General features: G+C 43.3%; 1 protein-coding gene across 9 annotated transcripts in view; it reads right to left on the minus strand.

The window, feature by feature from the left end:
* LYN (LYN proto-oncogene, Src family tyrosine kinase) overlaps positions 1-25,804 on the minus strand; it is an 83,760-nt gene that overhangs the window by 17,431 nt on the left and 40,525 nt on the right. The window contains exons 1-7 of one of the 9 annotated variants that reach the window (XM_066578318.1): positions 23,841-23,915; positions 21,148-21,221; positions 5,713-5,761; positions 5,516-5,624; positions 4,255-4,353; positions 4,074-4,177; positions 74-223 (exon numbers count right to left, since the gene is read on the minus strand). In XM_066578318.1, coding sequence (XP_066434415.1) covers positions 74-223; positions 4,074-4,177; positions 4,255-4,353; positions 5,516-5,624; positions 5,713-5,761; positions 21,148-21,216 — 580 coding nt within the window. In that variant the 5' untranslated portion in view covers positions 21,217-21,221; positions 23,841-23,915. Of the gene's footprint in view, positions 1-73; positions 224-4,073; positions 4,178-4,254; positions 4,354-5,515; positions 5,625-5,712; positions 5,762-21,084; positions 21,222-23,096; positions 23,116-23,840; positions 23,916-25,804 lie in introns of those variants that run through there. The other 8 variants (XM_066578315.1, XM_066578320.1, XM_066578319.1 and 5 more) reach the window with 8 other exon arrangements.

The following is a 25,804-nucleotide window of genomic DNA, read 5'->3' on the forward strand; positions in this document are numbered from 1 at the left end:
TTACTGCGTGACCCACATCATCTGTTCATAAAAGAAGACGCTCCTATAAAAAGCAAAAGCATGAACGGCTCACTTTGGTAATGCTGGATCATGTCACTGATGCACGGGAAGGTAATCCTGGGGGAAATGTAAAATCCGCCATTGTCCAGAGTCCTGATTTTATAGTGCTTGATGACATCACCGCTCTTTGCATCGAAATCCCTTATTGACAAGGAGAAGCTGCCTGATGGAGAGAAAAGGATTGGTTTATGTGAGTTAGCATGGCGGTACTGCTCCCGCCACTGCACCATAGGCCTGATCACATTGGTGTTGAGGACATGGCAACAGCCAGGTAAATACTAAACAGCAGTGCTCTATTATTCTGAGATTTAGAATGTACAATACTGTACTTAAATGGGATTAAATCACGCCTTAAAAGAAAGTCTTATTTAAAATGCAACCGGCTGAACTTCTTCCACTATTGTAGACAAACCAAACAGCAATCCTCGCTTTGCTGTTGCAAGCCATGACATTTCTATGAAAACATTAGGCAACTAGCAGCATTATAGTATATGTGTACCATTGGTAGCAAGAAATGAGCAGCCAACTATAATAGAAGCAGGTCATCGAGGACGGGGTCAGCACCCGTGTGCCCACTGAGTCTGGGGGGCTGGGCTGCTAGGTCAGCACAGCAGTTGGGCCTCCCTGATTTGAGTTTCATGTAGTCTGGATAATTAAATAATGAAGTACATACTTGCCTCCTCTGTCACTCCCTGGCAGCCGTGATTGGTGCAGCTGACACATGATCGCTGCAAACATTCCCCGACCTCAGTAAGACCGGGGATTGCCCATGGAAATCGTGTGTGTCACAGCTGCCACGGAGCGACAGAGGAGGAAAGTAGGTACTTTTTAAAATATACTGTAATTACATATTTATAAGGGGACGCATAGCATGTAAAGGGGGTCAAAAAGTGCCACCTATATGAAAAAGGAAGCAAAATGTGGCATATACGTGTAAAAGGGATTTTCTATCTATCTAAAAGGTGGCATATCTAAAAGGTGACATTATTTCTAAAAGTGGTACATAAGGGGCAGAAAGGAGTATTATTAATGAATGGGTACAAAAAGAGCATTATTACAGACTGGAAGTAAAGCGGGCATTATTACTGACTGGAGGAAAAATGGGGATTATTACTTAATGGGGCAAAGGTGGGGGGGGGGGCATTAATACTGAATGGGGAAAAATTAGATATTACAGATAACCCCCTACTTACGAACAGGTTCCGTTCCAGGAAGCTGTTCGTAAGTGCATTTGACAGAACTGACAGCGGCATTTAAAGCATTAACAGTTCTGATGAGCGGCATGGCTTGTCGGAGCTGCTGCCGCCAGGTGTCGGCTATAAGAATCAGCCTGCACCCAATGTTCAGGGGTCCCGTATGGCCTCCCGCGATAAGATCGTGGGATGCTGTGCGGTTGCCACAGCAGCAGGGGGCCTTCTGAAAGGCCCTAGGGCTGCCTATGCAGAATGCCTATCAAGCCGGGCCTATGGCACGGCTTGATAGAAGCCTGTCCGATCGCTGTACAGTATGACGTAATGTCATAGTATTACTGCAGGACAGGCTTGTTCGCATCTAGTGAAGTTTGTAAATTGAACATTTGCATGTAGGGCAGTATCTATATTACTGAGTGGGGGCATAAAGAAGGCAGTATTACAAAGTGGGGTCACTTTTACTGTGTGAGTCACTATAAGCAGCACAGAATGGCCTCAACAGGGAGCACAAAAAGGGGGATACTATTATTGTGTGTGACAATATTACTACCTGTGGTACAGGGGAGATTTTGCAGAAGTATGGGAGAAGTAGGGAAGATGCTGGAAAAGAAAGAAGCCAAAGATGTCTGTGTTATTCTGCAGAGATAAGTTGTGAGAAGTCATCATGGTGGTCTGGGATGGATGAAGAAGAAAGGAGAAATTCAGTGTCTCCAAATAGGAAGTCACCTATGATAACTGGAGGTAATTGCACTATATTCACTTATATGGTCTGCAGAGTGCCCCAGTAGAGCTGGCATCTTCTGTATAGTATGTACAGTCACTGTATGGGGGTAATGTTAGTCTTTGTATAGTGTCTTTTTTTTCTGCAACAGTATGGTGATATGTTATCACTGTGTGGTAGTGGTGGTATGTGATCATGGTTAGGTGGTATTATTTCTGGAGGTAATATGAATGGTAACAGTATTTGCACCTTGTATATTTGGTATGTGATATTATTTTAGTTTCTGGTTTGGGGTGACATATCCATGATTAACCCCTTAACGACCAATGACGTATAGGTACGTCATGGAGCGGCGGGGTATGTATGAAGAGAGGTTGCGTGGCAACCTCTCTTCATACAGTGCGGGCGTCAGCTGTTTATAACAGCTGACACCCGCGGGCAATAGCCGCGAGCGGCCGATTGCGGCTATTAACCATTTAAATGCCGCTGTCAATTCTGACAGCGGCGTTTAAATCCCCCGAACGATGTTCGGGGGTCCGGCGCGGCCCCCCCGTGGTGAGATCGGGGGAGCCGTGCAGGTGTCATGGCAGCTGGGGGCCTAATGAAAGGCCCCAGGGCTGCCTTAACAGAATGCCTATCAAGCCATCCCCGTGGGGTGGCTTCATAGGCTGCCTGTCAAAAAGCAGTATGACGTAATGCTATAGCATTACGTCATACTGCAGGAGCGATCAAAGCATCGCATATTAAAGTCCCCCAGGGGGACTTCAAAGCAATGTAAAAAAAAGAATCAATAAAGTTTTTTTTAATTGAAAAAAAAAAAAAAAAAGTTGCAAAAGTTTAAATCACCCCCCTTTTGCCATACCTATTATTAAAAAATCTAAATAATTAATTAAAAATATGTATTTGGTATCGCCACGTCCGTAAAAGTCCGATCTATCAAAGTAGTGCATTATTTTTCCCGCACGGTGAACGTCGTCCAAAAAAAAAAAAAAAAAGAAATACACTTTTTTAGTTACCCTGTCCCAGAAAAAAACGCAATAAAAAGCGATAAAAAAGTCGAATGTACGCCAAATCGGTACTATCAGAAACTACAGAACATCCCGCAAAAAATGAGCCCTTGCTGAACTATGTCGACGGAAAAATAAAAAAGTTATTGCGTGCACAAAATGACGGCAGAAAATAATTGAAAAAAATGAAATGTCTTTGAAAAAAAAAAAGAGGAGTATAGTAAGAAAAAACCTATACAAGTTTGGTATCGTAGTAATCGTACCGACCCATAGAAAAAAGTTATGTCATTTTTTTTGCTGTTTGTGCGCTGTCGAAACAAGACGCACTAAAAGATGGCGAAATGTTGTGTTTATTTTCATTGTACTCCACTTAGAATTTTTTTAAAGTTTTTCAGTACATTATATGGTACTTTAAATAGCACCATTGAAAAATACAACTCGTCCCGCAAAAAACAGGCCCTCATACAGCGACATCGATGGATAAATAAAGGAGTTACGATTTTTTTAAAGGGGGGAGGAAAAAACGAAAATGGAATTTAAAAAAGGGCCGCGTCATTAAGGGGTTAAAAGAGTTATCCAAATTCGCTCGGAGTAGTGGAGTCAGAACAGCTACTTCCAGCCGAGTTCCAATGAGTGGCTACTTGGTATTGCTGTCCCTCTGTTGTTGGTGAAGCATAGGGACATTACACACATTGCTGTACAGCCATGCAAACAAAATTATATTGAAAAAGGAAGAGGAAGGTAGGCAGGTTTGGGGAGAGAGGGATTGTGGGCATCATGATCTGTAATGACAGTAAGAGCAAAATGGTAATGGCTCATAACCAGATATGCAGTTGTCTACCAGCTACAATGCTGTCTGACCAGATGCTTGAAAATATTCAGATGCTTTTAGTTTAATTTGCCAAGTGTGGTGCTACATGGGACAACAACTTAATTCCTTAGCAGATCAGGTCACTCTTATTTTATTCACCAGCTGTGACGTGGAAAGGGAGGAAACCTCTTTGAATTAGATTTCCTGGATAGAAGATGGTCATTATCTCCACACCATTGAGAACGTTAAGTGGTACCATTACTATGAACTGTCCCTGGAGTTACCTTTGAGGGTTTCACTCTCTCTGATAAGAAACGCTCCAGCAGCATTACCAGGGGCTAACAGCTGTCTTTCTGCATCTTTTCTTGTTAGGTCTTTGAAAAACCATCTGAGAAAGAAATCATAAATTAAGCATCTGAAGATGATCCATAAGAAATGGCTCCAAAGTAAATCAGGAGAACTTACTCTTCTGTTTCTAATGTGTTAACTTTGGCCACATAGTTGCTTGGTATATAGCCTTCTTTCTTGGTGGATAGGGACTTTGCTCTCCACCACTCTCCATGCCTGTAACAATCACCACATAAATCAAAAGAGATCAAAAAGTGCAAAGTAAAGACTTTTTTAGAACACCAGCAAGGTGGAGTCATAACTAACCAAATAAACTAACCGGTCTTACTTTTATAGGTTTGTTTTATTGGTTTGCGTAGTACGATACAAGGAGACCTTTAACTCCAAATCACATGGTAACACCAAGCTTTAATTTACTAGTGGAGGTTATAACAGGCAACATGGTATGACATTCTCAGCTGAGGTAAAAGATTGAGATGTCCATACACTTTAAGATAGAAGTTAACCATTACTGGTGACCATTATCTGAAAATCTTACACTAAAAGATCTGCCATGATCCATCCAGTTGCAAAATTTTAGCCAGGGTCAAAGTGTATGGTATGATTGGCCAACCATTTGCCAATTTGGTGTGCTTTTTTGCCTAAACTGGTACTCTGGTCAGCTTGTATAGTTTTTCATGTTGCCGATGGGATCATCCTTACATTATCTTATGTGTACAGCCTGCTTAAAACTGGGCTCATTATTTAAGTAGAAGACTCCCATTGATCGATCAATCAGTAAAACTGGAACTGCAATCTTACTATCATGTGTTGTCTTTAAATGCTTTCTTCAGACGTCAATCTGAGATACACTGACAGCATTAATGGACTGAAGTCACCGACCACTTGTGCATGCATTTATTACAACTAGTGACCTTCTTCTGCTATCTTTTGCCCGTTCTAAACAAAACACAAACATCACAGCCTCTTCACTATAACTGCACCCCAAAGATGCCCTCATCCCACCCCCATTGAGTAGAGGAGTAGCCTCACTCTGATAAAGCTTGTTTTTAGCTAATGAATTAAAAAGGGGAGTTAATCAGTATAACCAAGATGAAACCAAGGAAGACCGAAACCAAATTTGTTATGACATTGCTTTCCTACATTTTTCCCCACGCTTGCTACCCAATGTTTTTTACTCCTGCTTTATTGGACTTTTCCAAAAATTGTTCTCACCTTTCTGAAAATTTAGCTATTCTGTTTTAGAAAGATCTCCTTAAAATATTATCTACACTGAATCTCAAAACAAAAGCAAAATAAAAAAAAGTTACAAACGATTCGAAATGTGAACTTTTCATTTCCATGTGCAGAGCTATATACAATCACACTCAGAACTTACTCTTCAAGTATTTTCATTTTTTCTCCTTTCTTGAAAGTCAAGTCATCTTGATGGATTCCTTGATATGCATATAAAGCTACTACTATATTCCCAGACTCCTCTGCTTCTGCTATGGATGAAATAAGAGAGTTGTATTTGCAGATAAATACATGTAACTGTAGGCATTCTACATCTCCAGCCAAGACACACAAACTTACCTGCATGTTGAATCACTTGTCCCGGCAAGAGACCTCCTGTATTTGGCAACTAGAAAAAAAACAGAAAACAAGATGACTATGGGGCAAAGTAGAACGGTATGGCTTCTGACTAAAGTAAATGGAGAACATTAGAAAGGGAATAGCTAATTAATAACCCAATCTACCAAAAATAGGGCCAGATTTAACAAAAAGCATAAGTCCTAAGGTATCACACACTGATAGGTGATGGATAAGACAGCAGTGGGGAAGCGTTGTGGTGTACTTCTACTCATAAGGGACTTAATTCACCAAATTCTGGTTACTACAATGCACTAACTGTAAAGCTTCACATTTCACACAGAAATGCCAGGCATAATTCATGAAAAGTATCCTAAAGTGTAAATGTCTGCTGACACTGTGGTATTGGTCATTAATAACACTGTACTACACAAGTGCAACACGGTCTGGGCAAATACGGAACTTTTTAAAGATTTCAGCTGCTTTTTCTTCCGTCTGGAAGCCGGGCAGCTGGACAGAAAATGAACGGCCCCCATTCTAGTTAACGCGTCCATTCTGTTCGGTTCCCCAAACGGAGCAGGAAAGCGGAATCGGAATCTCCAATGTAGGTATGACACCACTCTTAGGCCCAATGTCCACTGGCGCGTTTGAGTTGCAGAATCCGTGTGGGGCATCCGCAAAGCAAGCTGCCCAAAGGAAAGAATGGGTGTCCGCAAATGAATTAAAACATGCTGATTTGTTTTGCGGACCTTTTGGTCTGAAAAACAAATTGCAGCTTGCTCCATTTCAATGCGGTTCGTGCATGAATGGAAGCTGTCCGATCTGCAGCACACCTGCAGCCGACACTGCGAACGTGCCATGCATCCTGCAGGAGTTTGAAAAAAAGAAAATGTACTGCGCATTTCCGACGGCGAGCTGTGAGGACCATGCACAGTACAGCAAACCTGAAAGTGGAGAAGTCCGCGCGGACGCTGCTCCCAGGGAAATACAGGTATGCAGGGGTCACTGGCCGCAGGTAGGGCTGGATTCCATGCAGAATTTCCCACTTAGAATCCAACCAGCCCATGGACATGAGGCCTTACTGGTACACTACAACTGAAACAGTATGGGTAAAAAGGACAAAAAAAGAGTGTTTAAAACTTGTGTTTCTAAATCTGTTAAAAAACAACAGACGAACTATACATTAGGCTATTAAGGTTGTGTTTGCATCAAGATTGTCATTCTAATGTGCAGTCCCATAAAATGAGCCACCCTCACCGGTTAGATGTCCCCCTCCCTGGTCCAAAGCAGGAGCCACAGGACCAGCCAGTCTGGTTCTGGAAGCTCCTGTAGCAGTCATGTGCTCTTTACTCTACATGTACCCACTTGGCCAACCACTGGCCTCAGCACATGCCCACTACAGCCTCTGGAGCTGGATCAGTAGGTACTGGGGTTTCTGTGCTGGACTGCGGCAACCACTAACAGTGGAGTTGTGCTTATTTTTTATATTTTAACACATTCACTGCCTATACATATTTTTACTGTTGGAAAACTCCTTTAAATTACTCTTTAGAATATTTATTAAAGGAGCTATTCCATGAACAGGCTAAAATCACCAAAGTAGGCGACAAGGGATAAAATGATAAAAGATGAAGTGTACACCTGTTAGATCTCCCTGCCCTTCCAGTGTCCACCGTGGCACACCACTAAGGCCAGTGACTGACCGCAGCAGTAACGTGTTGCAGACAGGATGTCATTGCTGCAGCCAGGTAGGGCCCTTCAGACCTAGATATCGCCTCCTTCCAGGAGTTCTGTCAGGGTTTCCATTTAACACCCCCCTCCTCAAACAGCACCCATCTTTGTCATAAATGAAAACTGCTGAAAGCAGAGCTATTGGTCTCAGTTTTGAGAGTTTTCATTAATGGCCAAGATACATTCTGTTCTGGTTCCATTTTTGGGATTTTAAATGGATACGCTGGCGGGACCCCAGGACAAAGGCAATAGCGAGCTCTGTAGAGGCCCTCAACAAAGCACAGATGGATGACAAGCAGATATCTGCCCTAAGGCTGGATTCAGACGAATGTATGGCCCTCAACAAAGCACAGATGGATGACAAGCAGATATCTGCCCTAAGGCTGGATTCAGACGAATGTATATCGGCTGGGTTTTCACGCCCAGCCGGTATACGTCGTCTCTCTCTGCAAGGGCGGAGGCTGGAAGAGCCAGGAGCAGTGCTCTGAGCTCCCGCCCCTTCTCTGCCTCCTCTCCACCCCCCTGCACTATTTTCAATGAGGAGAGGCAGGACAGGGGCGGGGCTAATTCTCAGAACTTAGCCCCGCCCCATCCTGCCTCCTTTCATTGCAAATAGTGCAGAGGGGGTGGAGAGGAGGCAGAGAGGGGGCGGGAGCTCAGTTCCTGCTCCTGGCTCTTCCAGCCTCCTCCCCCTGCAGAGGAAGACACCGTATATCAGCTCGGCGTGAAAACCAAGCCGATATACGGTCATCTGAATCCACCCTAAGGATTAGGGGCGTTATATACTGATGGGGAACTAAAGCTGAGCATACACTAGAAGCCATGGACAACTGTACAAGCAGATTCATGGCATTTCCTGGCATGATTTAATGTGACAAATTGGCAGCTGAAATCAGATACAGTGAAGGAAATAATTATTTGATCCCTTGCTGATTTGGTAGGTTTGCCCACTGTCAGAGACATGAACAGTCTATAATTTTTAGGGTAGGTTAATTTTAACAGTGAGAGATAGAATATCCAAAAAAATCCAGAAAATCACATTGTCTAAATTATATATATTTATTTGCATTTTGCACAGAGAAACAAGTATTTTATTCCCTACCAACCGTTAAGAGTTCAGGCTTCTCCTGACCAGTTAGAGGCTCCTAATCAACTCGTTACCTACATTAAAGACAGCTGATTTAAATGGTCACCTGTATAAAAGACTCCTGTCCATAGACTCAAATAATTAGTCAGACTCTAACCTCCACAACATGGGCAAGACCAAAGAGCTGTCTAAGGATGTCAGGGACAAGAGCATAGACCTGCACAAGGCTGGAATGGGCTACAAAACCATAAGTAAGAGGCTGCATGAGAAGGAGACAACTGTTGGTGCAATAGGAAGAAAATGGAAGACATACAAAATGACTGTCAATCGGCATCGATCTGGGGCTCCATGCAAAATCTCACCTTGTGGGGTATCCTTGATCATAAGGAAGGTTAGAGATCAGCCTAAAACTACACGGGGGAAACTTGTTAATGATCTTAAGGCAGCTGGGACCACATTCACCAAGAAAACCATTGGTAATACATTACGCCGTAATGGATTAAAATCTTGCAGTGCCCGCAAGGTCACCCTGCTCAAGGCGGCACATGTGCAGCCCGTCTGAAGTTTTGATAATTCTTAGAGTGATTGGAAGAAGTTGCTGTGGTTAGAGGAGACAAAAATTGAGCTCTTTGGTGGAAACATTATGTCAATGGGAGAATGGAAGGAACCATGTACCGTAAAATCCTGAGTGACACTAGGACATTAAAAATGGGTCGTGGCTGGGTCTTCCAGCACGACAATGACCCAAAACATACAGCCAAGACAACAAAGGAGTGGCTCAAAAAGCAGCACATTGAGGTTATGGAGTGTCCTAGCCAGTCTCCAGACCTTAATCCCATAGAGAACTTATGGAGGGAGCTGAAACAACAGCCTCGAAATCTTAATGATTTAGAGATGATCAGCAAAGAGGAGTGGACCAAAATTCCTTCTGACATGTGCGCAAACCTCATCATCAACTACAAAAACCGTCTGACTGCTGTGCTTGGCAACAAGGGTTTTGCCACCAAGTATTAAGTCTTGTTTGCCAGAGGGATAAAATACTTGTTTCTCTGTGGAAAATGCAAATATATATAATTTAGACAATGTGATTTTCTGGATTTTTTTGGATATTCTATCTCTCACTGTTAAAATTAACCTACCCTAAAAATTATAGACTGTTCATGTCTCTGACAGTGGGCAAACCTACAGAATCAGCAAGGGATCAAATACTTATTTCCTTCACTGTATTTGGAAAAGTTGATCTGACATGTTCGATTTTTTTCAGTCGTTTTTGGTGCTGTGACAAACGACAGATATGCATCCTATCGATGGAAGCTCAGGACAGAATCATAGCAAAAATCAATTGCCAACTTTGTAATTTGGACATATGGCTTTGTTGTCCAAAATAACAACCTCCATAGGCCAGCCATGAAGGACAATGACGCAAAACGACCATCTGAAATCCCTAATGTGTGTCCAGTTTACAGTAATGTCATCAGACTTTCCTTCAAAGTACACAATACGAGTATTTAAAAACAACTAATGTTTATGTTCACACACAGTATATAAAAGAAAGCCAAACAAATTAAGCCCCTGGCACATGCCAAATTTGCAGATACAACAAATACACCCTAGCAACAAATGCGTGAGGCGGTAGACTGCATGTACAAGTAAATATTTAGGTTTTATTCAGAATTTCACCCCAGCCTTCCAAAGTGTGACATACAGATTCAAAGTCTTTCTCCATGGGAAAGGAGGGGTCTTATATAGACCATTGCAATGCTCCCTGGGAAAAAGTATGCAAATAGGGGATGAAAGAGTACCTCCACAGCCCTGGGGCAGAGTAGAGGAGGGAGTGTTACTTCTTAAGCTCATCCAACCATTGAAAAGCGCTAATAGACAAATAGCATGTCGATTGGCGCTGGTTTCTGCCATTCACACGCGGCAGAGGATTACTGGTTTAAGGAAGAAGGATTGGTAAAGAGAACCAGTCATCGATTATAAGCACCATGCAATAAGTTATGGTGCTTATAGTTTAGATGATGGGGAGTCTAGCGAACAGTGTCTTATACTCAACGGGTCCCCTGTTTCTACTGTGTCCCCCGGCAAAGTCAGCGCACACACAACAGCTTGACAGTTTTCAGAAGACTGTACACACACCCAGTAGAGACGAATGGAAGGTGTGCACACAAGGCCTTCTGAAATAAGTCACGCTAGCATGCATATGCCAACTTCGCCAGGGAACACACCAGGAACAGTGAACCAGGCGAGTATAAGAGACAGCTCCGCAGGCTCCCCATCATCTACACTATAAGCACCATAACCCAATTTATGCTGCTTATAGTTGATGATGGGTTCCCTTTAATTTGATCTTTCCTCCGCATACATATAGCATTCTTCGGCAGCATATTCACAGTTTACATGTGGGGAATATGTTGCCAACAAGCGGGCATTTTTGTGCCCACATAAAAGATCCAATCATCCAATAAATCAGCTGATCATTGGCATATTCAAATAGTTGAAGATCAGCAAATGAACCTGATCATTGTCCCATGTAAAAGCGATCTACAGACTAGTATAAAAATATGTTCACACATGGCAGATTTTTGCATGGATGCCGTTTCGACAGCACATTAATGGATTTTCCTATTCAGATGTATAGGACTGTTGCAGAAATTTCTGTAATTGGTCTGCATGTGTGAACGTATCCTAATACTCTACAATATGAGCAAAACACCTATCTGAATTTGGGCATATCAACGTCGCGGCGGGGGCAGTAGTGTCTCCGGTTGGGAACACCAACTTTGTGTGCCAGAATATTTGATTGACCGCTATGTAAATGATAGACAGTGGAAACCTATGTCTATTGCTGGCATTCCCAAACTCTAATCCCTAGCAATCGGTTGTTACAAATGCCCGATCTCAGCTGGTTTAAACAGAAGTATTGTGGAACACAACTCCTTTATTAATAGTCATGACATCTAATCTGTAGCAGGAAAGTCACTGATGAAGAATTATCTAAATGCACCTAAAGATCATAGATTAAGCCCTTCCCACCCACCATCTGTATATACATCTGCACTATGTAGCTAGGACGTATATATAGATATCCTTCATTTTAGTGGCACATCTCACTGTATAACCCACTACCGGTAAAAATATTGGAACAGCACTTTGTCAGTTTGACCCAAAGTGATAGAGTTGACATTACATAACGAAAAGTGATAAGCATGGCAGCGAAGTGAGCTGAATTACCAGGAGATACCAAAAAATACAAATGGGGACCTTTATACCTAGGTATTAGAGTGAGAAAATAAGTTCCAGTTCTTTAAAATATGAAATAATTATGTGAAGGAGTTAAATAACGGTTTCTAATGCCAATGCCAGACTGCTGCTCCTAAACCCAGAAAGAAAAAAAAACGAAACAAAACTTTCATGCATTAATTTTGCTGCTTTACTAAAAATAGAGCAGCTTCTTTTTGAATACATGATTTTGAGCGCTGTATGACAAACGCTAGGATTTGGAAAAGGTGCAAGAGAGGGCAGTAAAATACATAGGAGGCTGGGAGAACATGCATGAGAAGTGGATATACATATATAGTCCACAGAAAACAACAGCAACGTCTCCGAGACACCAAAGTTCACACAGGACCTGATGGTTATAGGCGTGATGGGCTTTAATGCGAACATCATGTCTTCTGGATGGCATTGCAAAATAAATATCATTGGTAATTATTGTAAAACCCACATACTTCCCCTATAGGATTGGGTTTAAATCGTTCCTCTTTTGTGCTGGGAAATGAAAGCTTTCTGCTAAAAATACAATTGCGATGGCATTTTTTGAAATAGAAAGACCCAGATTTTGGGGCTGAAAAAAGTGCAGAAGCAGAAATATTTCCAACTCATACTTCATCATTCTTCTACTTCTAAGGCTGTTCAGTCACATAAAATGGTTGTATAGCGGAGACATACCTTGCTTGATCCCCTCACAAACATACACACATCAGATCGACCAAGCAAGCAGATTTATGCAATAGTAAAGTGGGCATCAAGCTGCCAGACACTTGGCTTATCTCCGTACAGAAAAAGATAATCCCTTTTCTTTCCCCACATTTTGAGAATGACACCCCTCGGCCCATGAACTGAGTAGAGATAATCTTGCTGCTTCCTCTCTGTATAACAGGTTGCCCATCAAATAACTGAGTGACAATAGCTACAGTGTCTATTACAAGTTTATAGCTTGTGGTCAATCCTAAGGGGACATTAGCAACTAGCGACAATCAGATATGCAAATGTCCCACAGCTGATCTATTAGTGGGTCAGCTGATCACACTGTTGAGGCCAGAATCGTTTGGGGAGGAGTACCTTATTGGAAACCTCGCATCGCATGCACCCTGCGCACCGTGCAATGCTTTGCCGCCCCACTGAAAACAATGGTGTGGCATTCTAAGGGAATGCCCAAAGGTAGGACGTGCCCGCGACATATCTACTGCCCCGCACAGGGAGGGCGGGGACACACTCATTTATACTACTGTCTCAGTGCACAAATCTCATACGATTTTCTCGGCCGTGTGAAAGTGGTCTTAGGTATTCTTTTGTAGTGTGGTGCAAGTTATAGTGGAAATTATGTGTATTTAAATGCAGTAATCCTTGCTTATTTCTAGCATGCTGAGGTAGTCTGCTCAATGTGCTCTTGATCCTTTGTTTAGGTCTAGTCCAGACCTTGCTTTGTAGGCATTTTTGTTTTGTCTGCTCCTTCCCAGTTTTGTACAGTTTTCTTTGCTTCCCCGTGTCTGTGGGTCCTACTGACGATCATTGTTTTAGGGATAGTGTTTCAGCCAGGGTTTGCCACTTGGGACAACTAAGAATTACTGATGTCTGGTGTCAAGAATAGATTAGTGAGACTTTGGGAGAGCTAACATTAAGGTCAGGCATTGTCAGGTTGTTATTTCTGTTTCCATCAACCTTCAGCTTCATTATCTGACTGTCATCATCATCCATCCCGAGGATTTTGGCAGAGTGAGGGATTTCCGGGATGCGGCGTATTTTTTTCGCATAAAATGACACAGTCATGTGAATGGATGAGGAAACGCTGGCTGTGATCGGGGGAAACGCCCATTCAGGCACTTATACGGAGCGGGCGTAAAAACACTGTCACTGCATATGCACTAATGTGAAAGATCCCTTAGTCTAACTGAAAGTACCAACTTCAAATTGACTCCTTAAGGAACAGGCCATAACATACAGGGCTATTTTTAATTTTCCGTTTTTTTTTATTTTATTCCAGGTAAAAAGCTTAAAAAATTTTTATTTTTAATTCATGGCTTTTTTTATTAGTATATTTATGCTAAAATAAAAGTATGGGAATGTCGGATTACAGGACACATGTGGCGTTGGTTTTGGTTGGTGTCAGTGGAGGGTCAATTTCTTTTTTATGTACATATTTTTATTTGAATTTTTTTACATTTTTTTAAACTTATTTTTGTAACCATTTGTTTACCATCTATGTCCCCTATGACGTCATATAAGATCCCTGGGATTCATTTATATTGTATTGTTTTTATTTCACACTTTTCCACTGTAGCTGGGGCATCCATAGGATCTGGGTCTGCTAGGACATCGCGGCTCTGCTGTGCAGTCACGTGTTCGCCCAGTCGCATAGCGGAAGTAATACTTGCACTTTCACTTTTTAGTTCGGAGCACTCATTAAGCGCTATGTACCAGGGAAAGGGGAAGGCTTCTTTCCTTCTCTGGGTCCTCGGTTGTGTCGGACAGCTGAAGACTTGACCTGCTCCTGCTTGATTCCAGGAGCAGAGGCTTTAATCTCACACCATATTTCTGCTATCGGCCAGGATTAAAGTCCAGAACCAAGTGCTATGTATATTTACCGCACTTGGTTCTTAAGGGGCTAAAGGGGTTTTCCAGGTAACTACTATTGATGACCTATCATCAGGATAGGTCATCAATAGTTGATCGTCCGCGGTTCGTCACTCATTGACACAAATAAACAGAGGTCAGAGCAGAAGTCTGCACACCGACTTCTGTACAGTGGCCGGCGCTTGTAACTGCAGGCACGGCTTCCACTTACTTCAATGAGAGCTGTGCCTGTAGTAAAAAGCGCCAGCCACTACACAGAGGTCAGCATGGCGGGCTTCCGCTCTGACCTCTGTGTATTTGAAGCGGAAGTGTTCGCACCGACCTCACATGTAGTGTCCGGCGCTTGTAACTACAGGCACGACACTCTTTGAAATTAATGGGAGCCATGCCTGTACTTACAAGCGCTGGACACTACACAGAGGTTGACGACGGACCCCGGCCAATCAACTATTTATGTCCTATCCGAACGTTAGGTCATTAATAGTATTTCCCTGTAAAACCCCTTAAAAAAGAAAAAAAAAAAAAGTTAAAACAGCCTTAAAATAAGGAAAAATTGTATACTTTCCTATCCCTACTGCTACCCTTCTAGCGCTGCAGACCAGGTGCCCACCTCACAGATCCCGGTAGAGGAGGCATGTGGTCACGTGCCGGTCACTGTGCACTGGACTGCTCAGCTACTTACAGGCTTCAGCGGCTGTAGAAGAATCACTGCTGAAGCCTGGGAGTGGCTAAGCGGCCATGTTCATAATAAACGGTACATGACTCCCCGCCGCTTCTTCTGAGTTCAGCGCAGTGGGCACGGGAGTTGTGGCACTGTGTGGGGAGCAGCGGGAACGGGTACATATTCAATTTTTCCTTATTTCCAGGCCATTTTAATGTATTTTTCAGTCCTGAAAAATCTCTTTACAGACACTGCTACTCTAGTGGTATAATAGCAATCATAAAATAATTTCAGTCAGATAAGTGTGAACACAATACTTACTGCTACAGAAGAGTCCATAGAAATATGCCAGAAATGCAAATAAGTCAGGCAGGGCAGACCACAAGAATGTACCAAACAGAATGGTGCATGTGCCAGCCAAGACAGTGCGCATACAATGGTGCCAGTCAGCCATAATGTTGCTACAACAGGACACAGTTTGGCCACTTTCACATCTGCTCTAGAACTCCGATCGGAAGTTACATCGCAGTTCCGGCACAAAATACCAAAAGTAAAAGCGCTGCATGCAGTACTTTTTCTTCCCCTAAAATACCAGACAGCTGATTGGAAAGCAGACGGACCCCATTCTAGTCAATGGGATCCGTTCGGTGTTGCTCAGTTCCGTCACAGGACGGATCCGTTCAACCAGGGGATTCCCTTTTCCTGCTTGTATAACAGAGCACGAAAACAGAACCTGTGGATGCAGATGTGAAACCAGCCTTATTTTTCAAGTGGTCCTGAATTTCTCTTGACTTCTCTTACATGAATTTACATAAGGGCAACACAACTTGGCAGTAGGTGGGGCCAAGATTTAAAATCTGCAAACCTCTTAGGGCCGCAGGTAAGTTTTTAGTGGCTCACATTGTAAGCCACTAAGGCCCATTTACACACACAGAAAATCTTTCAAAAGATTGAAAGATCAGCGAGCGGCTTGTATAAAGTACTAATAGGCACTAATTGCCATTAGTACTTTATCAGCTTCATTTGCATGCAAATGAGCTTCTGGGAGCTGTTGCAGAACTCAGCGGGAGGTCTGAGCTCTGTAATCAGCTCCATTGGTCAGCCACGGGATGCTTTTGAGCGATCATTGTTGTGTCTAAATGCACCTTTAGCTGCTAAAAACCTATTTGACAGTTTAATGATTAAACTATTTTGCAAACCCCAGGATGCTGTGTGGCCAGTGAATAGATATGAGCCCGGACCACTGTTGGTTCTTGCTGCTAGTCAGATACAGAATGAGTATGTAAGTTTTTTTTAAAAAGCAATTATTGTGCTATTAATTTGCACTATATGTACTCAGCAGACTAAGGAAAAGGACAAAGGAATCACATAAAACTTTTTATCCTGCAATGCACGATCTAAAATACTGTAGGACAGGTTGAAAGATTCTGTCGCACTGCCACTCCCAGAGCCTACAGGTCCTTCCCTGACTTGAGCGGCAGTCATGTGGCTGGCTGAGCGCTGTGCAGCGTGTGGCTGGTCACATGACTCATTCACTGAAGGTCCTTTTAACCCGCACAATCATGTCACACTAGCCACTAGTGGAAAAGTGTAGGCTTTACCACCAGCAGTGGCTAGCATGACAAGACTGTGACATGACCATGTTGTCAAGAAGCTAAAGATTAGCCTTTTGACTTCGTAGTCATGCTACAGTCTGTGGGCCGCCAGAAATCCTCTGCCGGGACACTTGTGGCCCAGGGGCAGTATTTTGTTAACAAGGTCCCGCTTGGGACTGAAACGCGTTATCCGTGTATTAGCCTGTAACATGAGCACATTGTAATTAAGCAGATGATTTCTTTCACAAAAGCCGTTTTTCCCCATTACTTGGTTTTTTCTTGTATTTTGTGCAGACAATCTCAACAAATCTTTGTTTGACACTAACTCACTCATTAAGAGTCTAGCAAGTAGTTTTCCAAGCCATCATGTAGCTACTCTGGTGACATATGGATGTGATAGAGTAATTTATATTATATATATTATATATATAAATTACTCTATATACACACACACACACACACTCTCTCTCTCTATCTCAATTACTGATTGCAGAGTTCATCAACTATTCCACTTTGTAGCTAACAAAGCATGGAAAAAAATATTTAACACGCCCATAGATGTAATTTGGTACTTTTTGAAGCAACCTCCCAAAAATGTACTCCGGAAAGAACTGTAGAATATTCTAGATTGCAAAACTAAATTTTCTGCGTTGCTCTCTCGAGAAAAAAATGTACTTCCCCAATGAACCATGTTATAAATAGCTAGGTTTCATTAGAGTAAGGATTTTTACTGACTGTGCCCCTTTTCTTCCTCACTGTAGTTTACAAGACAATGTAGCAGAAGCTTAAGGCTGCCTGTCCACGGGCGTTTTTGAATTGCGTTCCCTGCGGTTATAATCTGTCCGCGGGGAACGCAATGCATGCTTTTCATAGCGTTGCTATGGAAAGCGCTTCTTCCCTATCCACGAGCGGAGAATCACAGCGATTCTCCGCTCCCGGCCGGCAATTCGCAGCATGCTGCGAATTACCGCGATTCTCCGCGGTCAGCCTGTCAGATTGGCTGACCGCAGAGATCAGTCTGCCGGCTCCTGCTCCTGGGCAGCAGCTCCCGTGGCGGAAATTCGCTGTGGGATTTCGCAACGCCCGTGGACAGGAGGCCTAAAGGACCACAACAAGCTAAAATAACAAGAGAATAGTATAAAAAGAGGCAGTTAAAATCTGTAATTTTGTATACTTACACTTTTGCTTCACCGCTGTATGCCATTGGCTGCATGTTGATGTATAAGAGGACTAGTGCTTTTCATTATGTATGTATGCTCAGTAGTCCTCTCTAAGCGACACATGGCTGGTTACATAGCAGGAGAACTGGAACATAGGGCCAATGACACATGAACCAATCACAGACCCATTTATGCAGCCTTCATACGGATGAGTGTTTCAGCCAAATCGCGGCTATCCTGACCTGAACTCCGAGCATCATGGATTCCCATAATGCTCTGAGTTCGGGTCAGAATTCCCATGTGTAGGCTGAGACGCTCATTTGTATTAGAAACGCCATAAACTTGTGTGTCACCGGCCAGAGGATGCAAAATAGATTTGAACTCCGTGTCCTTTATACTATTTACTGATTACTTTAGTTTAAAGGGACAGATGAGCAATTTCCTTTGAAGGGATCGAGAGGATGAGCTGGGCAAGGCGAGGAGCGATAAAAGACATAAAATTATTTCCTACCAGTTAAATCCTCCACCATTACAGTTCTTCGCAATGGTCTTTGTACCCTGTGTGCAACAATGACATCACTCTGACACATAACCACTGCAGCCAATCACAGTTCAGCAGTCACATGCTGCACACACCCGAGGCCAATGACTGGTTGTAGCACTCATGTGTCAATGTGCAGCACAGTAAATCAAGACCAGCGATGAGCGCTGAGGCAACTACAGGTGATTTAATGGGTAAGTAGTACTTTTATAGTTTTAATGTCAATTACCCACCTCGACTCCTTTTTTTTAATCCTAAACAAGTCCTTTAAGTGGCCCCAACACATACAGACTGTGAATACATCTTAACTATTTCCTAAATATATCATTGTGGAAAACATAACTTTTGAGCAACAGCTGGTATTACGTCAGTCAATGCTCAGTAATGCCCCCGAGTGGTAGAAAAACACAACCTTCAAACATTTCTGGTAGCCTTATTAATCAAAAGCAAAAAGGCCTTGTTGCAAACGGCAAAGAATCAGGATTATGCCAATATTTTTCTAGTTTTAATACCAATCCTCTTCTAAGCTTCAGATCTTTTGCTGGCTGTGGGATATTGGCTTTTAGGAGACAGTGGAATCCATTCTTTCTTCTAGTCTAGTACCGCACGTGGACACAACTCCATAAAAAGAACCGCTCCCATGGTTAAGTACTGGAAGGGTCTTTTCTTCAAAAGTTTCCTTTTCCCCTGTAATCAAATGAATTGTAGCCAAAGATTTCAGTCGTTAGATCGGCCCCCTGGAGTTCACTCTAGACGTGTTCTATGGCATGAGAAGTTGGCAGGGAAGGTTTTCTTCTTATAACTCAGACTGACCACGAGTGACCAGTGGACTTGTGTACCGTTGCTCCCTCAGAAGCCCAATGGGTCTTTGGGTTCTTGGCAGAGATGTGGGAATTTTCACTTCTATACCTGACCAGTCTACAAGTGGTTCTGTCAGGCTGGTTTCATATTTTTTGCAACCTTTTTTTCATGTCTTTTGTTTTATATTTAAAAAAAAAAAAAAAACACAGCAGGCAGATATTGGCAATAAGGCAATAGCAAAATACAAAATGCACTACAAACTATGCAATTTTAGTTCATTTTTTGAGTCAGGCGTGTTTGTTTCTTTTATTTTGCCAAAACACAGCCAATTCTAGGTATGGTTTTTTGTTTTCCTTTCTTTTTTGTATATTTTTTTTCTATAGATGAGGATTATGGAAAAATGGCTGGAAAAAATGCAAAACTTGTAACACGATCAAGAATTTAAAAAAAAAAAAAAAGCCCCAGAAAACTGCCGCAAAAGACTATATATAAAAGAAACCATAGAGATGTTGCTTATTTTAGCTTCCGGATCTTATCTCAAGAGCTCCTCTCCACTTCTCAACTTCCATTTATAAATGACATTTTAAAGAAGTTGAAAATGTAAGAAAGAAGCATTTAGATATTTTTATCCTGCTTCGCTGGAGTCCGTTATCAGATGTTCAGCTGCTAAGGGCCCATGGTTATTGAGAATAAACTCTCTAAGATTTCTCTCACATAGGCGTTGTTTTACAACGTTCAGCGGGCGTTAAAACCGCTGCACTAAGTTTCCATTCACGTCAGCGGGGCCTCTCAGGCGAGGGTTTTAGCCTAACATTTATAACGTACACTAAAACAAGTGATGTTCTATTTTCGGGGGTTCAGTTCAAATCGCCCATTGAAATGAATGGGGTGCATTAAAACCGTGGACAGCATTTTTACTGCTGCTTATTATGCCGCCGGGAGGGAGGGGGGGGGGGGGGTATGGTGCTGTCATCTGCTTGCTTTGCCTGCGTTGTTGCTGCACAAAATATGCAGTAAACGCTCACACTGAGCGAGGAACAGTAAGTGCAATAAAATTTGCAGATGTTGTGTGTGAACATTTGTATAAGAGTGTGATCATCTGCTACCATACTATATCTCCCATTCACTGTAGTGGAGAGTAACCGCAGAGTTGAAGCCACCATGTTGCTGTAAATGGGGGACATGGAACACCCCTCGTTTTGGAGACTGATGTGTGTATCAACGGTCAAACATTTAGGGCAACTGAGTTGAATTCTGACTACCATAAGGCCGCATTCACACAGCAGGTCCAGATTCCAGATCCCGCCCTTACTGTAGCTGGTAACCCCACATACCTGTGTTTCTTCTTCTCTATCTGTACTGCGGATGGTATGGCTGTTGCGCTGCCACACATGCGCAGTACAGATTCCCCCATGCCTTCCGGTATAGCCGCAGGTCGGACGGCTTCAATGGAAGCAGTTTGTGCAGTTTCCGCACGACAATAGACCGTGCTGTGATTTTCCTCTGAGAGCAGCAATTGCAATTGATTTCCGCTCGTAGGCATGAAAAATCACTTTGCCATAGCATGCTATGGAGGGTTATTGCTGCAGAATCCGGGGGATTCCACAGCAAAAATCCACCCATGTGCGTGAGGCCTAAAATGGTCATCAATGATAGGGACTTAGTTATCTACAGCCAGATAAAACGTCACCTGAAAGTCCATTTACAGGAATCATCCTCACACAATGTATCATAGGTGTGGCTGAGATACACGTATAGAGAAAAGGATTATATATAGATAGGTTACTGATTTTTTTACTGAATTACAACCCTTATAAGGCCAAAGCATCTGCAGTTTGTCGGCCAAAGGCCGCCTAATATTCCTGCATATAGGAAAAGATGGGCAACAGTATTGAAAAAAAAGGCGCTACTGAATGCGTTCTCTCTCCTTTCTATCTACTTACTGGCCTTTGCTGCTTATTGGACGTTGGATCTGGTACATAAATAGTTCGTTCAGGTTTACGTACTGCATAGCTCTTGATATGGTTTCCAATCGGAGATGATGGGTCTTTCGTTTTTGATCTGATACATCCCATATTTTCTGCAACGATAAAAGCAACATCCATTGAGATTGATTGTAGATACACGCATGGAGACATCATAGCACCCTGTCCATGTGGTCTACACGGGGCTGCTCTCATATTACAGGCAGTTTCCCACTAAATACATTTATTTCCTATTCACAGGATAAGGGACAAATGTCTGATCACTCGGGGTCCGACTCCTGGGATCCACAGTGATCCTAACAACTGTGCACCCTGGATTCCCCATGTGAATGGAGCGGCAATGGGGGGGGGGGGCATGACCATTATTTTAATCACTTCTGTGGGACGGAGGGATATCGATGTATTCCGCTATCTCCTTCCATACCAAAGAAGTGAATTAAGAGGTGGTCACATATATGCATCACCGTTCCATTCACACGTGACATTTGGCGTGTGTCATTCTTGTGATCGCTGCCAGTCCCAGCGGTCAGACCCCCAGGATAAATGCAATTATTGGGAAAACCCCTATAAAGAGATTGTCTGTGAGAATACAATTCTAAATAGTTAAACAAATATAAATGAAAAAGAATAAACGTGCGTCACGTCTCTAATCTAACTCGCATGGAAACCATTAACCGTGGTTGACACTGTTGAGACGATTTTCCTCTTACTAAAAAGAACCCAAAAACAGTTGATGTGCTGCGCTGCTTATCTTACAGAGGTTGTTACGTTTTTTCTTTTTTTTTTAATTCTGTGCTCCCCACGGCCAAATTTTCCTGGCTCCCTGCATGTTTAGTGTTGCACCTCTGTACTCCGCGCCATGTCTGTTAACGGGTCATCCCAGACTGCTGCAGCCAATCACAGTTCTTGACACTTGATTAGGTGACTATAGCAGCTTTTATTGTGTTTGGCCACGGGGAGCACAGAATTAACTCTGTAAGGGTAGGAGCGGACGCAGCAGACAAATCTACTGCAAGCTCGATGTTTCCACAACAAGTGGCTGAGATTTGTTCAGATCTCATCCATATGGCTGGTTCTGTCATCTACTGTGGATCTTATGGGCCCAAATCTGCATGGATAGTCCACAGCATTTCAACTCTGCGCATCGACCTTAAATTTTGCCATCCGTGAAACAGGGAGCCCTGGATGACCACTGCTATACGCCAAGGCCAATATGCTACCATCAAATAAATCAAATCAATGAGCTGATATCAGGAAACAATACTTGAAGTTAAGAGTCATGATGTCAATGTACTCAACCATATCAGTCCCTGCAGGGTGTATAAGAAAATACAAGCACTAGGCATAATATGCTAGTAGTGGCTCCCCAAAATGCTCTCAAGGAACACATTTTTATTTAGATTTTCGAAAGATAGTCAATATAGGAATAAAACAGATGAGGAACAATAAAGGCCAAACATTTTTTTACTCTTGTAACTTATGGATCCTGTAGATACGCCATAAATGTCCAAGATGGGAACAGGAGGGCCCGACACTGGATAAGGCCAGCGTATTGGCTGCATGGCTCAGCCACCCTGGCCCCACTGACTCTAGCCACTGTTTTTTCACCCAGTGAGGCTAGGCTTGGAGGCCCACAGCGGATTCCGTCTGTGAGCCCAGCCAGTCACCCTGCGTATTTGTTATGTATTGCGTATGTCTGTGGCGGTTCGCTGTCGGTCATGCGCCGTACAATTAGTTTTTTTTTTATCAATCTTTGTATTTCCTGCACCATCGCTAAGCGATGACGTGGGTACCTGCAAGCCCATACGCAATGTTAATTGCATTCCGGCTGCAGTTTGGACGCTCCCTATTCAATGGAGGCCGTCCAAGCGGAGTCTGCGGCAAAATAGAACATGCTGTGTTTTTTTCTTCCGCTCACAGAATACACAATTCATATCTACGAGCGTGAACTAAAAAGCGAAAATACATGCCTTTCAAGGTCTGTTTTGCCAGGGACCCTCCGTGCAGACGTCGATCGCAGATTCCACAATTGGAATCCGCCCATGTAAGCCCAGACTGAGGAGTGGTGGGGACCGCCCACTTGACACACTCACAGCGCCAGGAGCCACATCTGGACCATCTGGACAAAGGGAGGATAGTATAAAAAAACAAAAAAAAGGATCAGAACATCAGCAACAAATCTGCACTGTGTCAATAGGACCTTACTAACCTATACAGCCGTGCCGCTATGTAGAAAATACTTCCCATTGACATTCTAATGAAAGAAGTCGGCCTTCTTTACTTTAGTGCTACATTACATTCTCAGCATTAATGTGAGCAAGCCCTTGCAATGTGATACTTCTCTTTTGAGCTCCAACCCTGAACCAGCGACCTGTGAACAGTTGTGTCGTTCCCACATACTACACATTCTTCAGCTACATACATTTACAGCAAATACCAGCAACCTAATGAAGACATTCCAGGTACCATTAGATGTTCAGTATTTAATGGTTCACCTCTGGAACAGATGGAGCAAACGTTAACCATCAGGTTAACACATTCTCATAACTAAACTACCAGATACTACCTACAATGCCGTCAACCGTGTCACAATGTGGCGGTCACATTAACAACTATTACATAGGTATGGCAGCGGGGGGATATCTACAACAGAAGACCCCCAGCCCCCCTCTCCGGGTCACTTGGAACTAGGTTTGAAGATATATAATACTTACAAAGTTTTAGAAAGCCATAAGATACATCTCGCGTGTCTTTCAGGATCTCGCTATCATCTCTGGTAAAGTCTCCCCACACCCGCTGTTTTTACCATATTGTGTTACATGCAAATGTTTCATAAAAATATTTTCAATTCCTTTTTTTGTTTTGTTGAGCTGATAAGGTTGACAGCACTGAAACAGGAAGTTTTGCGCTCAACATATTATATTTAGAGGACATTTCCACATTACGACAGAAGCAAAAACCTGATGAAGAAAACAGCCAACAAATCAACTTATTGAAAGTTTGATCAGTTGGACTAGTGGATCCTGATGCTGTGGTCAACTTTTAGTATACCAGCAAGAGGCCCAAGAAGGTTTGGCAAACAGTTTTTGCCTATAGCTCATCACCGGTGTTCTCTCGTTCTTCTGCAGTGATAGTGTATCTGTACGTCTTTATTATTTCAGATCTTATCCAAGGGGCATTAAAGTCATGGAGCTGGAACAGACCATACGAAGCAATGTGTAACAGGATGTATCAAAGCTCCAGAGTTGTCAAATTTCTATAAATGAAGCTCATTTAAAATGGCATTTAAAGGAGGGATCCTTCGCAGTGCCGGAGCTATCGCCCTATCTCTCTTCTGAATGTGGACCTGAAATTGTTCTCCAAAATAATAGGAGACAAGAGTTCCCCCTATCTACATCTTACGAATCACAAAGACCAAGCCAGCTTCATCCCACTCAGAGGCTAGGGACAACACGACTAAAGCCATAAATTTGATACACCTGGCACGAAGACTATCCTTACCTGTGTGCCTACTGTCCACAGATGCAGCTGTGATTGGTTCATCGAGCTCTGGCTTTGATCGGCAGAGCTGCGGTGCTCGAGAACCAATCACAGTCATTCAATAACATTTTTTTTATTGGCTGCACGTAGGGCTTATTTTAGGGCTTTGACTGTAGGATTTCCTACTGTCAAAGTTGCATCGCAAAGCATGAAAACCGTGTTTTCACGTGACAACACAAAGGAAGGGTCCATAGGGAAACAAGGGCTACAAAAAAAAAAAAATCGCGGCTATATAGAGCACACAGCAATTTTGTAGTCTCGCTACAAAACATAGCTTGTGTGGAAGAACGGTACCGGTGTATCTTGACGCCACCAGGAAGTACCGGTGGAGTCAAGATTGACAGGGGGTGATGCCCCTGTACCTGATTGGTTGCAGAGTGGGATGGGTTCCAGGTCCCGGAGTCAGCCCACTAACAAAGGATTTATGCCTCTGCTCCAAGCTCCTTCCACCCCAGCCGGCCTATTGGAATCACATACTGCAGCCTTCGCTGCAGTCAGGCAGCCCCAGCAGGACAGCGCCGTGAAGCTCCTTCCCCGGACGCGTCCTATTCATCACCTCAGCAGGGGCACGACAGCGGAGGGAAGCGCCTTCCCTGCTGGCGCAGCAGTACGCAGGCCACAGCTCCTTGGGACAGACACTGTAAGCTGGTCGGTGCAGCATCCTGCTGTAGGATGGGAAGCCCTGGCGCAGGCGGCCGCTATGTACTGCAACAGGACAACAGCAGCGACCACAACACAGTGACAGCCGGCAGCGCCACAGTACCGAAGGAGGTTGACAGAAAGGAGCCCATAGAGCGCGGGGGGAGAGTTACTAACTGCTGCAGGGAGGACACAGCACCGGGAGACAGTGAGTGACAGCTTCCGCATGCACGCACGTACTGCACTGCAAACTTACACTGAGGCTGGGGACGAGAGTCCCACGCCTGGGAAGAAATGCATCCTATCACCTTCCAGGACCTAACATTCTTGCACCAATCGGGAGCTAGGGGTGTGAGAGGGGCGTTCCTTCATGGAAGCCCTGTCAAACCCCTAGTTGCCGGTGGCATCAAGATATACACCAGTACCAGGAAGAACCCATAGGAAAGCATGGGCTCTACATACATGCAACTTATAGCACTGTCGCAGCGTGAGAAAATAG

This window comes from Eleutherodactylus coqui, chromosome 9 (assembly GCF_035609145.1).
Source record: "Eleutherodactylus coqui strain aEleCoq1 chromosome 9, aEleCoq1.hap1, whole genome shotgun sequence".
Lineage (NCBI taxonomy): Eukaryota > Metazoa > Chordata > Amphibia > Anura > Eleutherodactylidae > Eleutherodactylus > Eleutherodactylus coqui.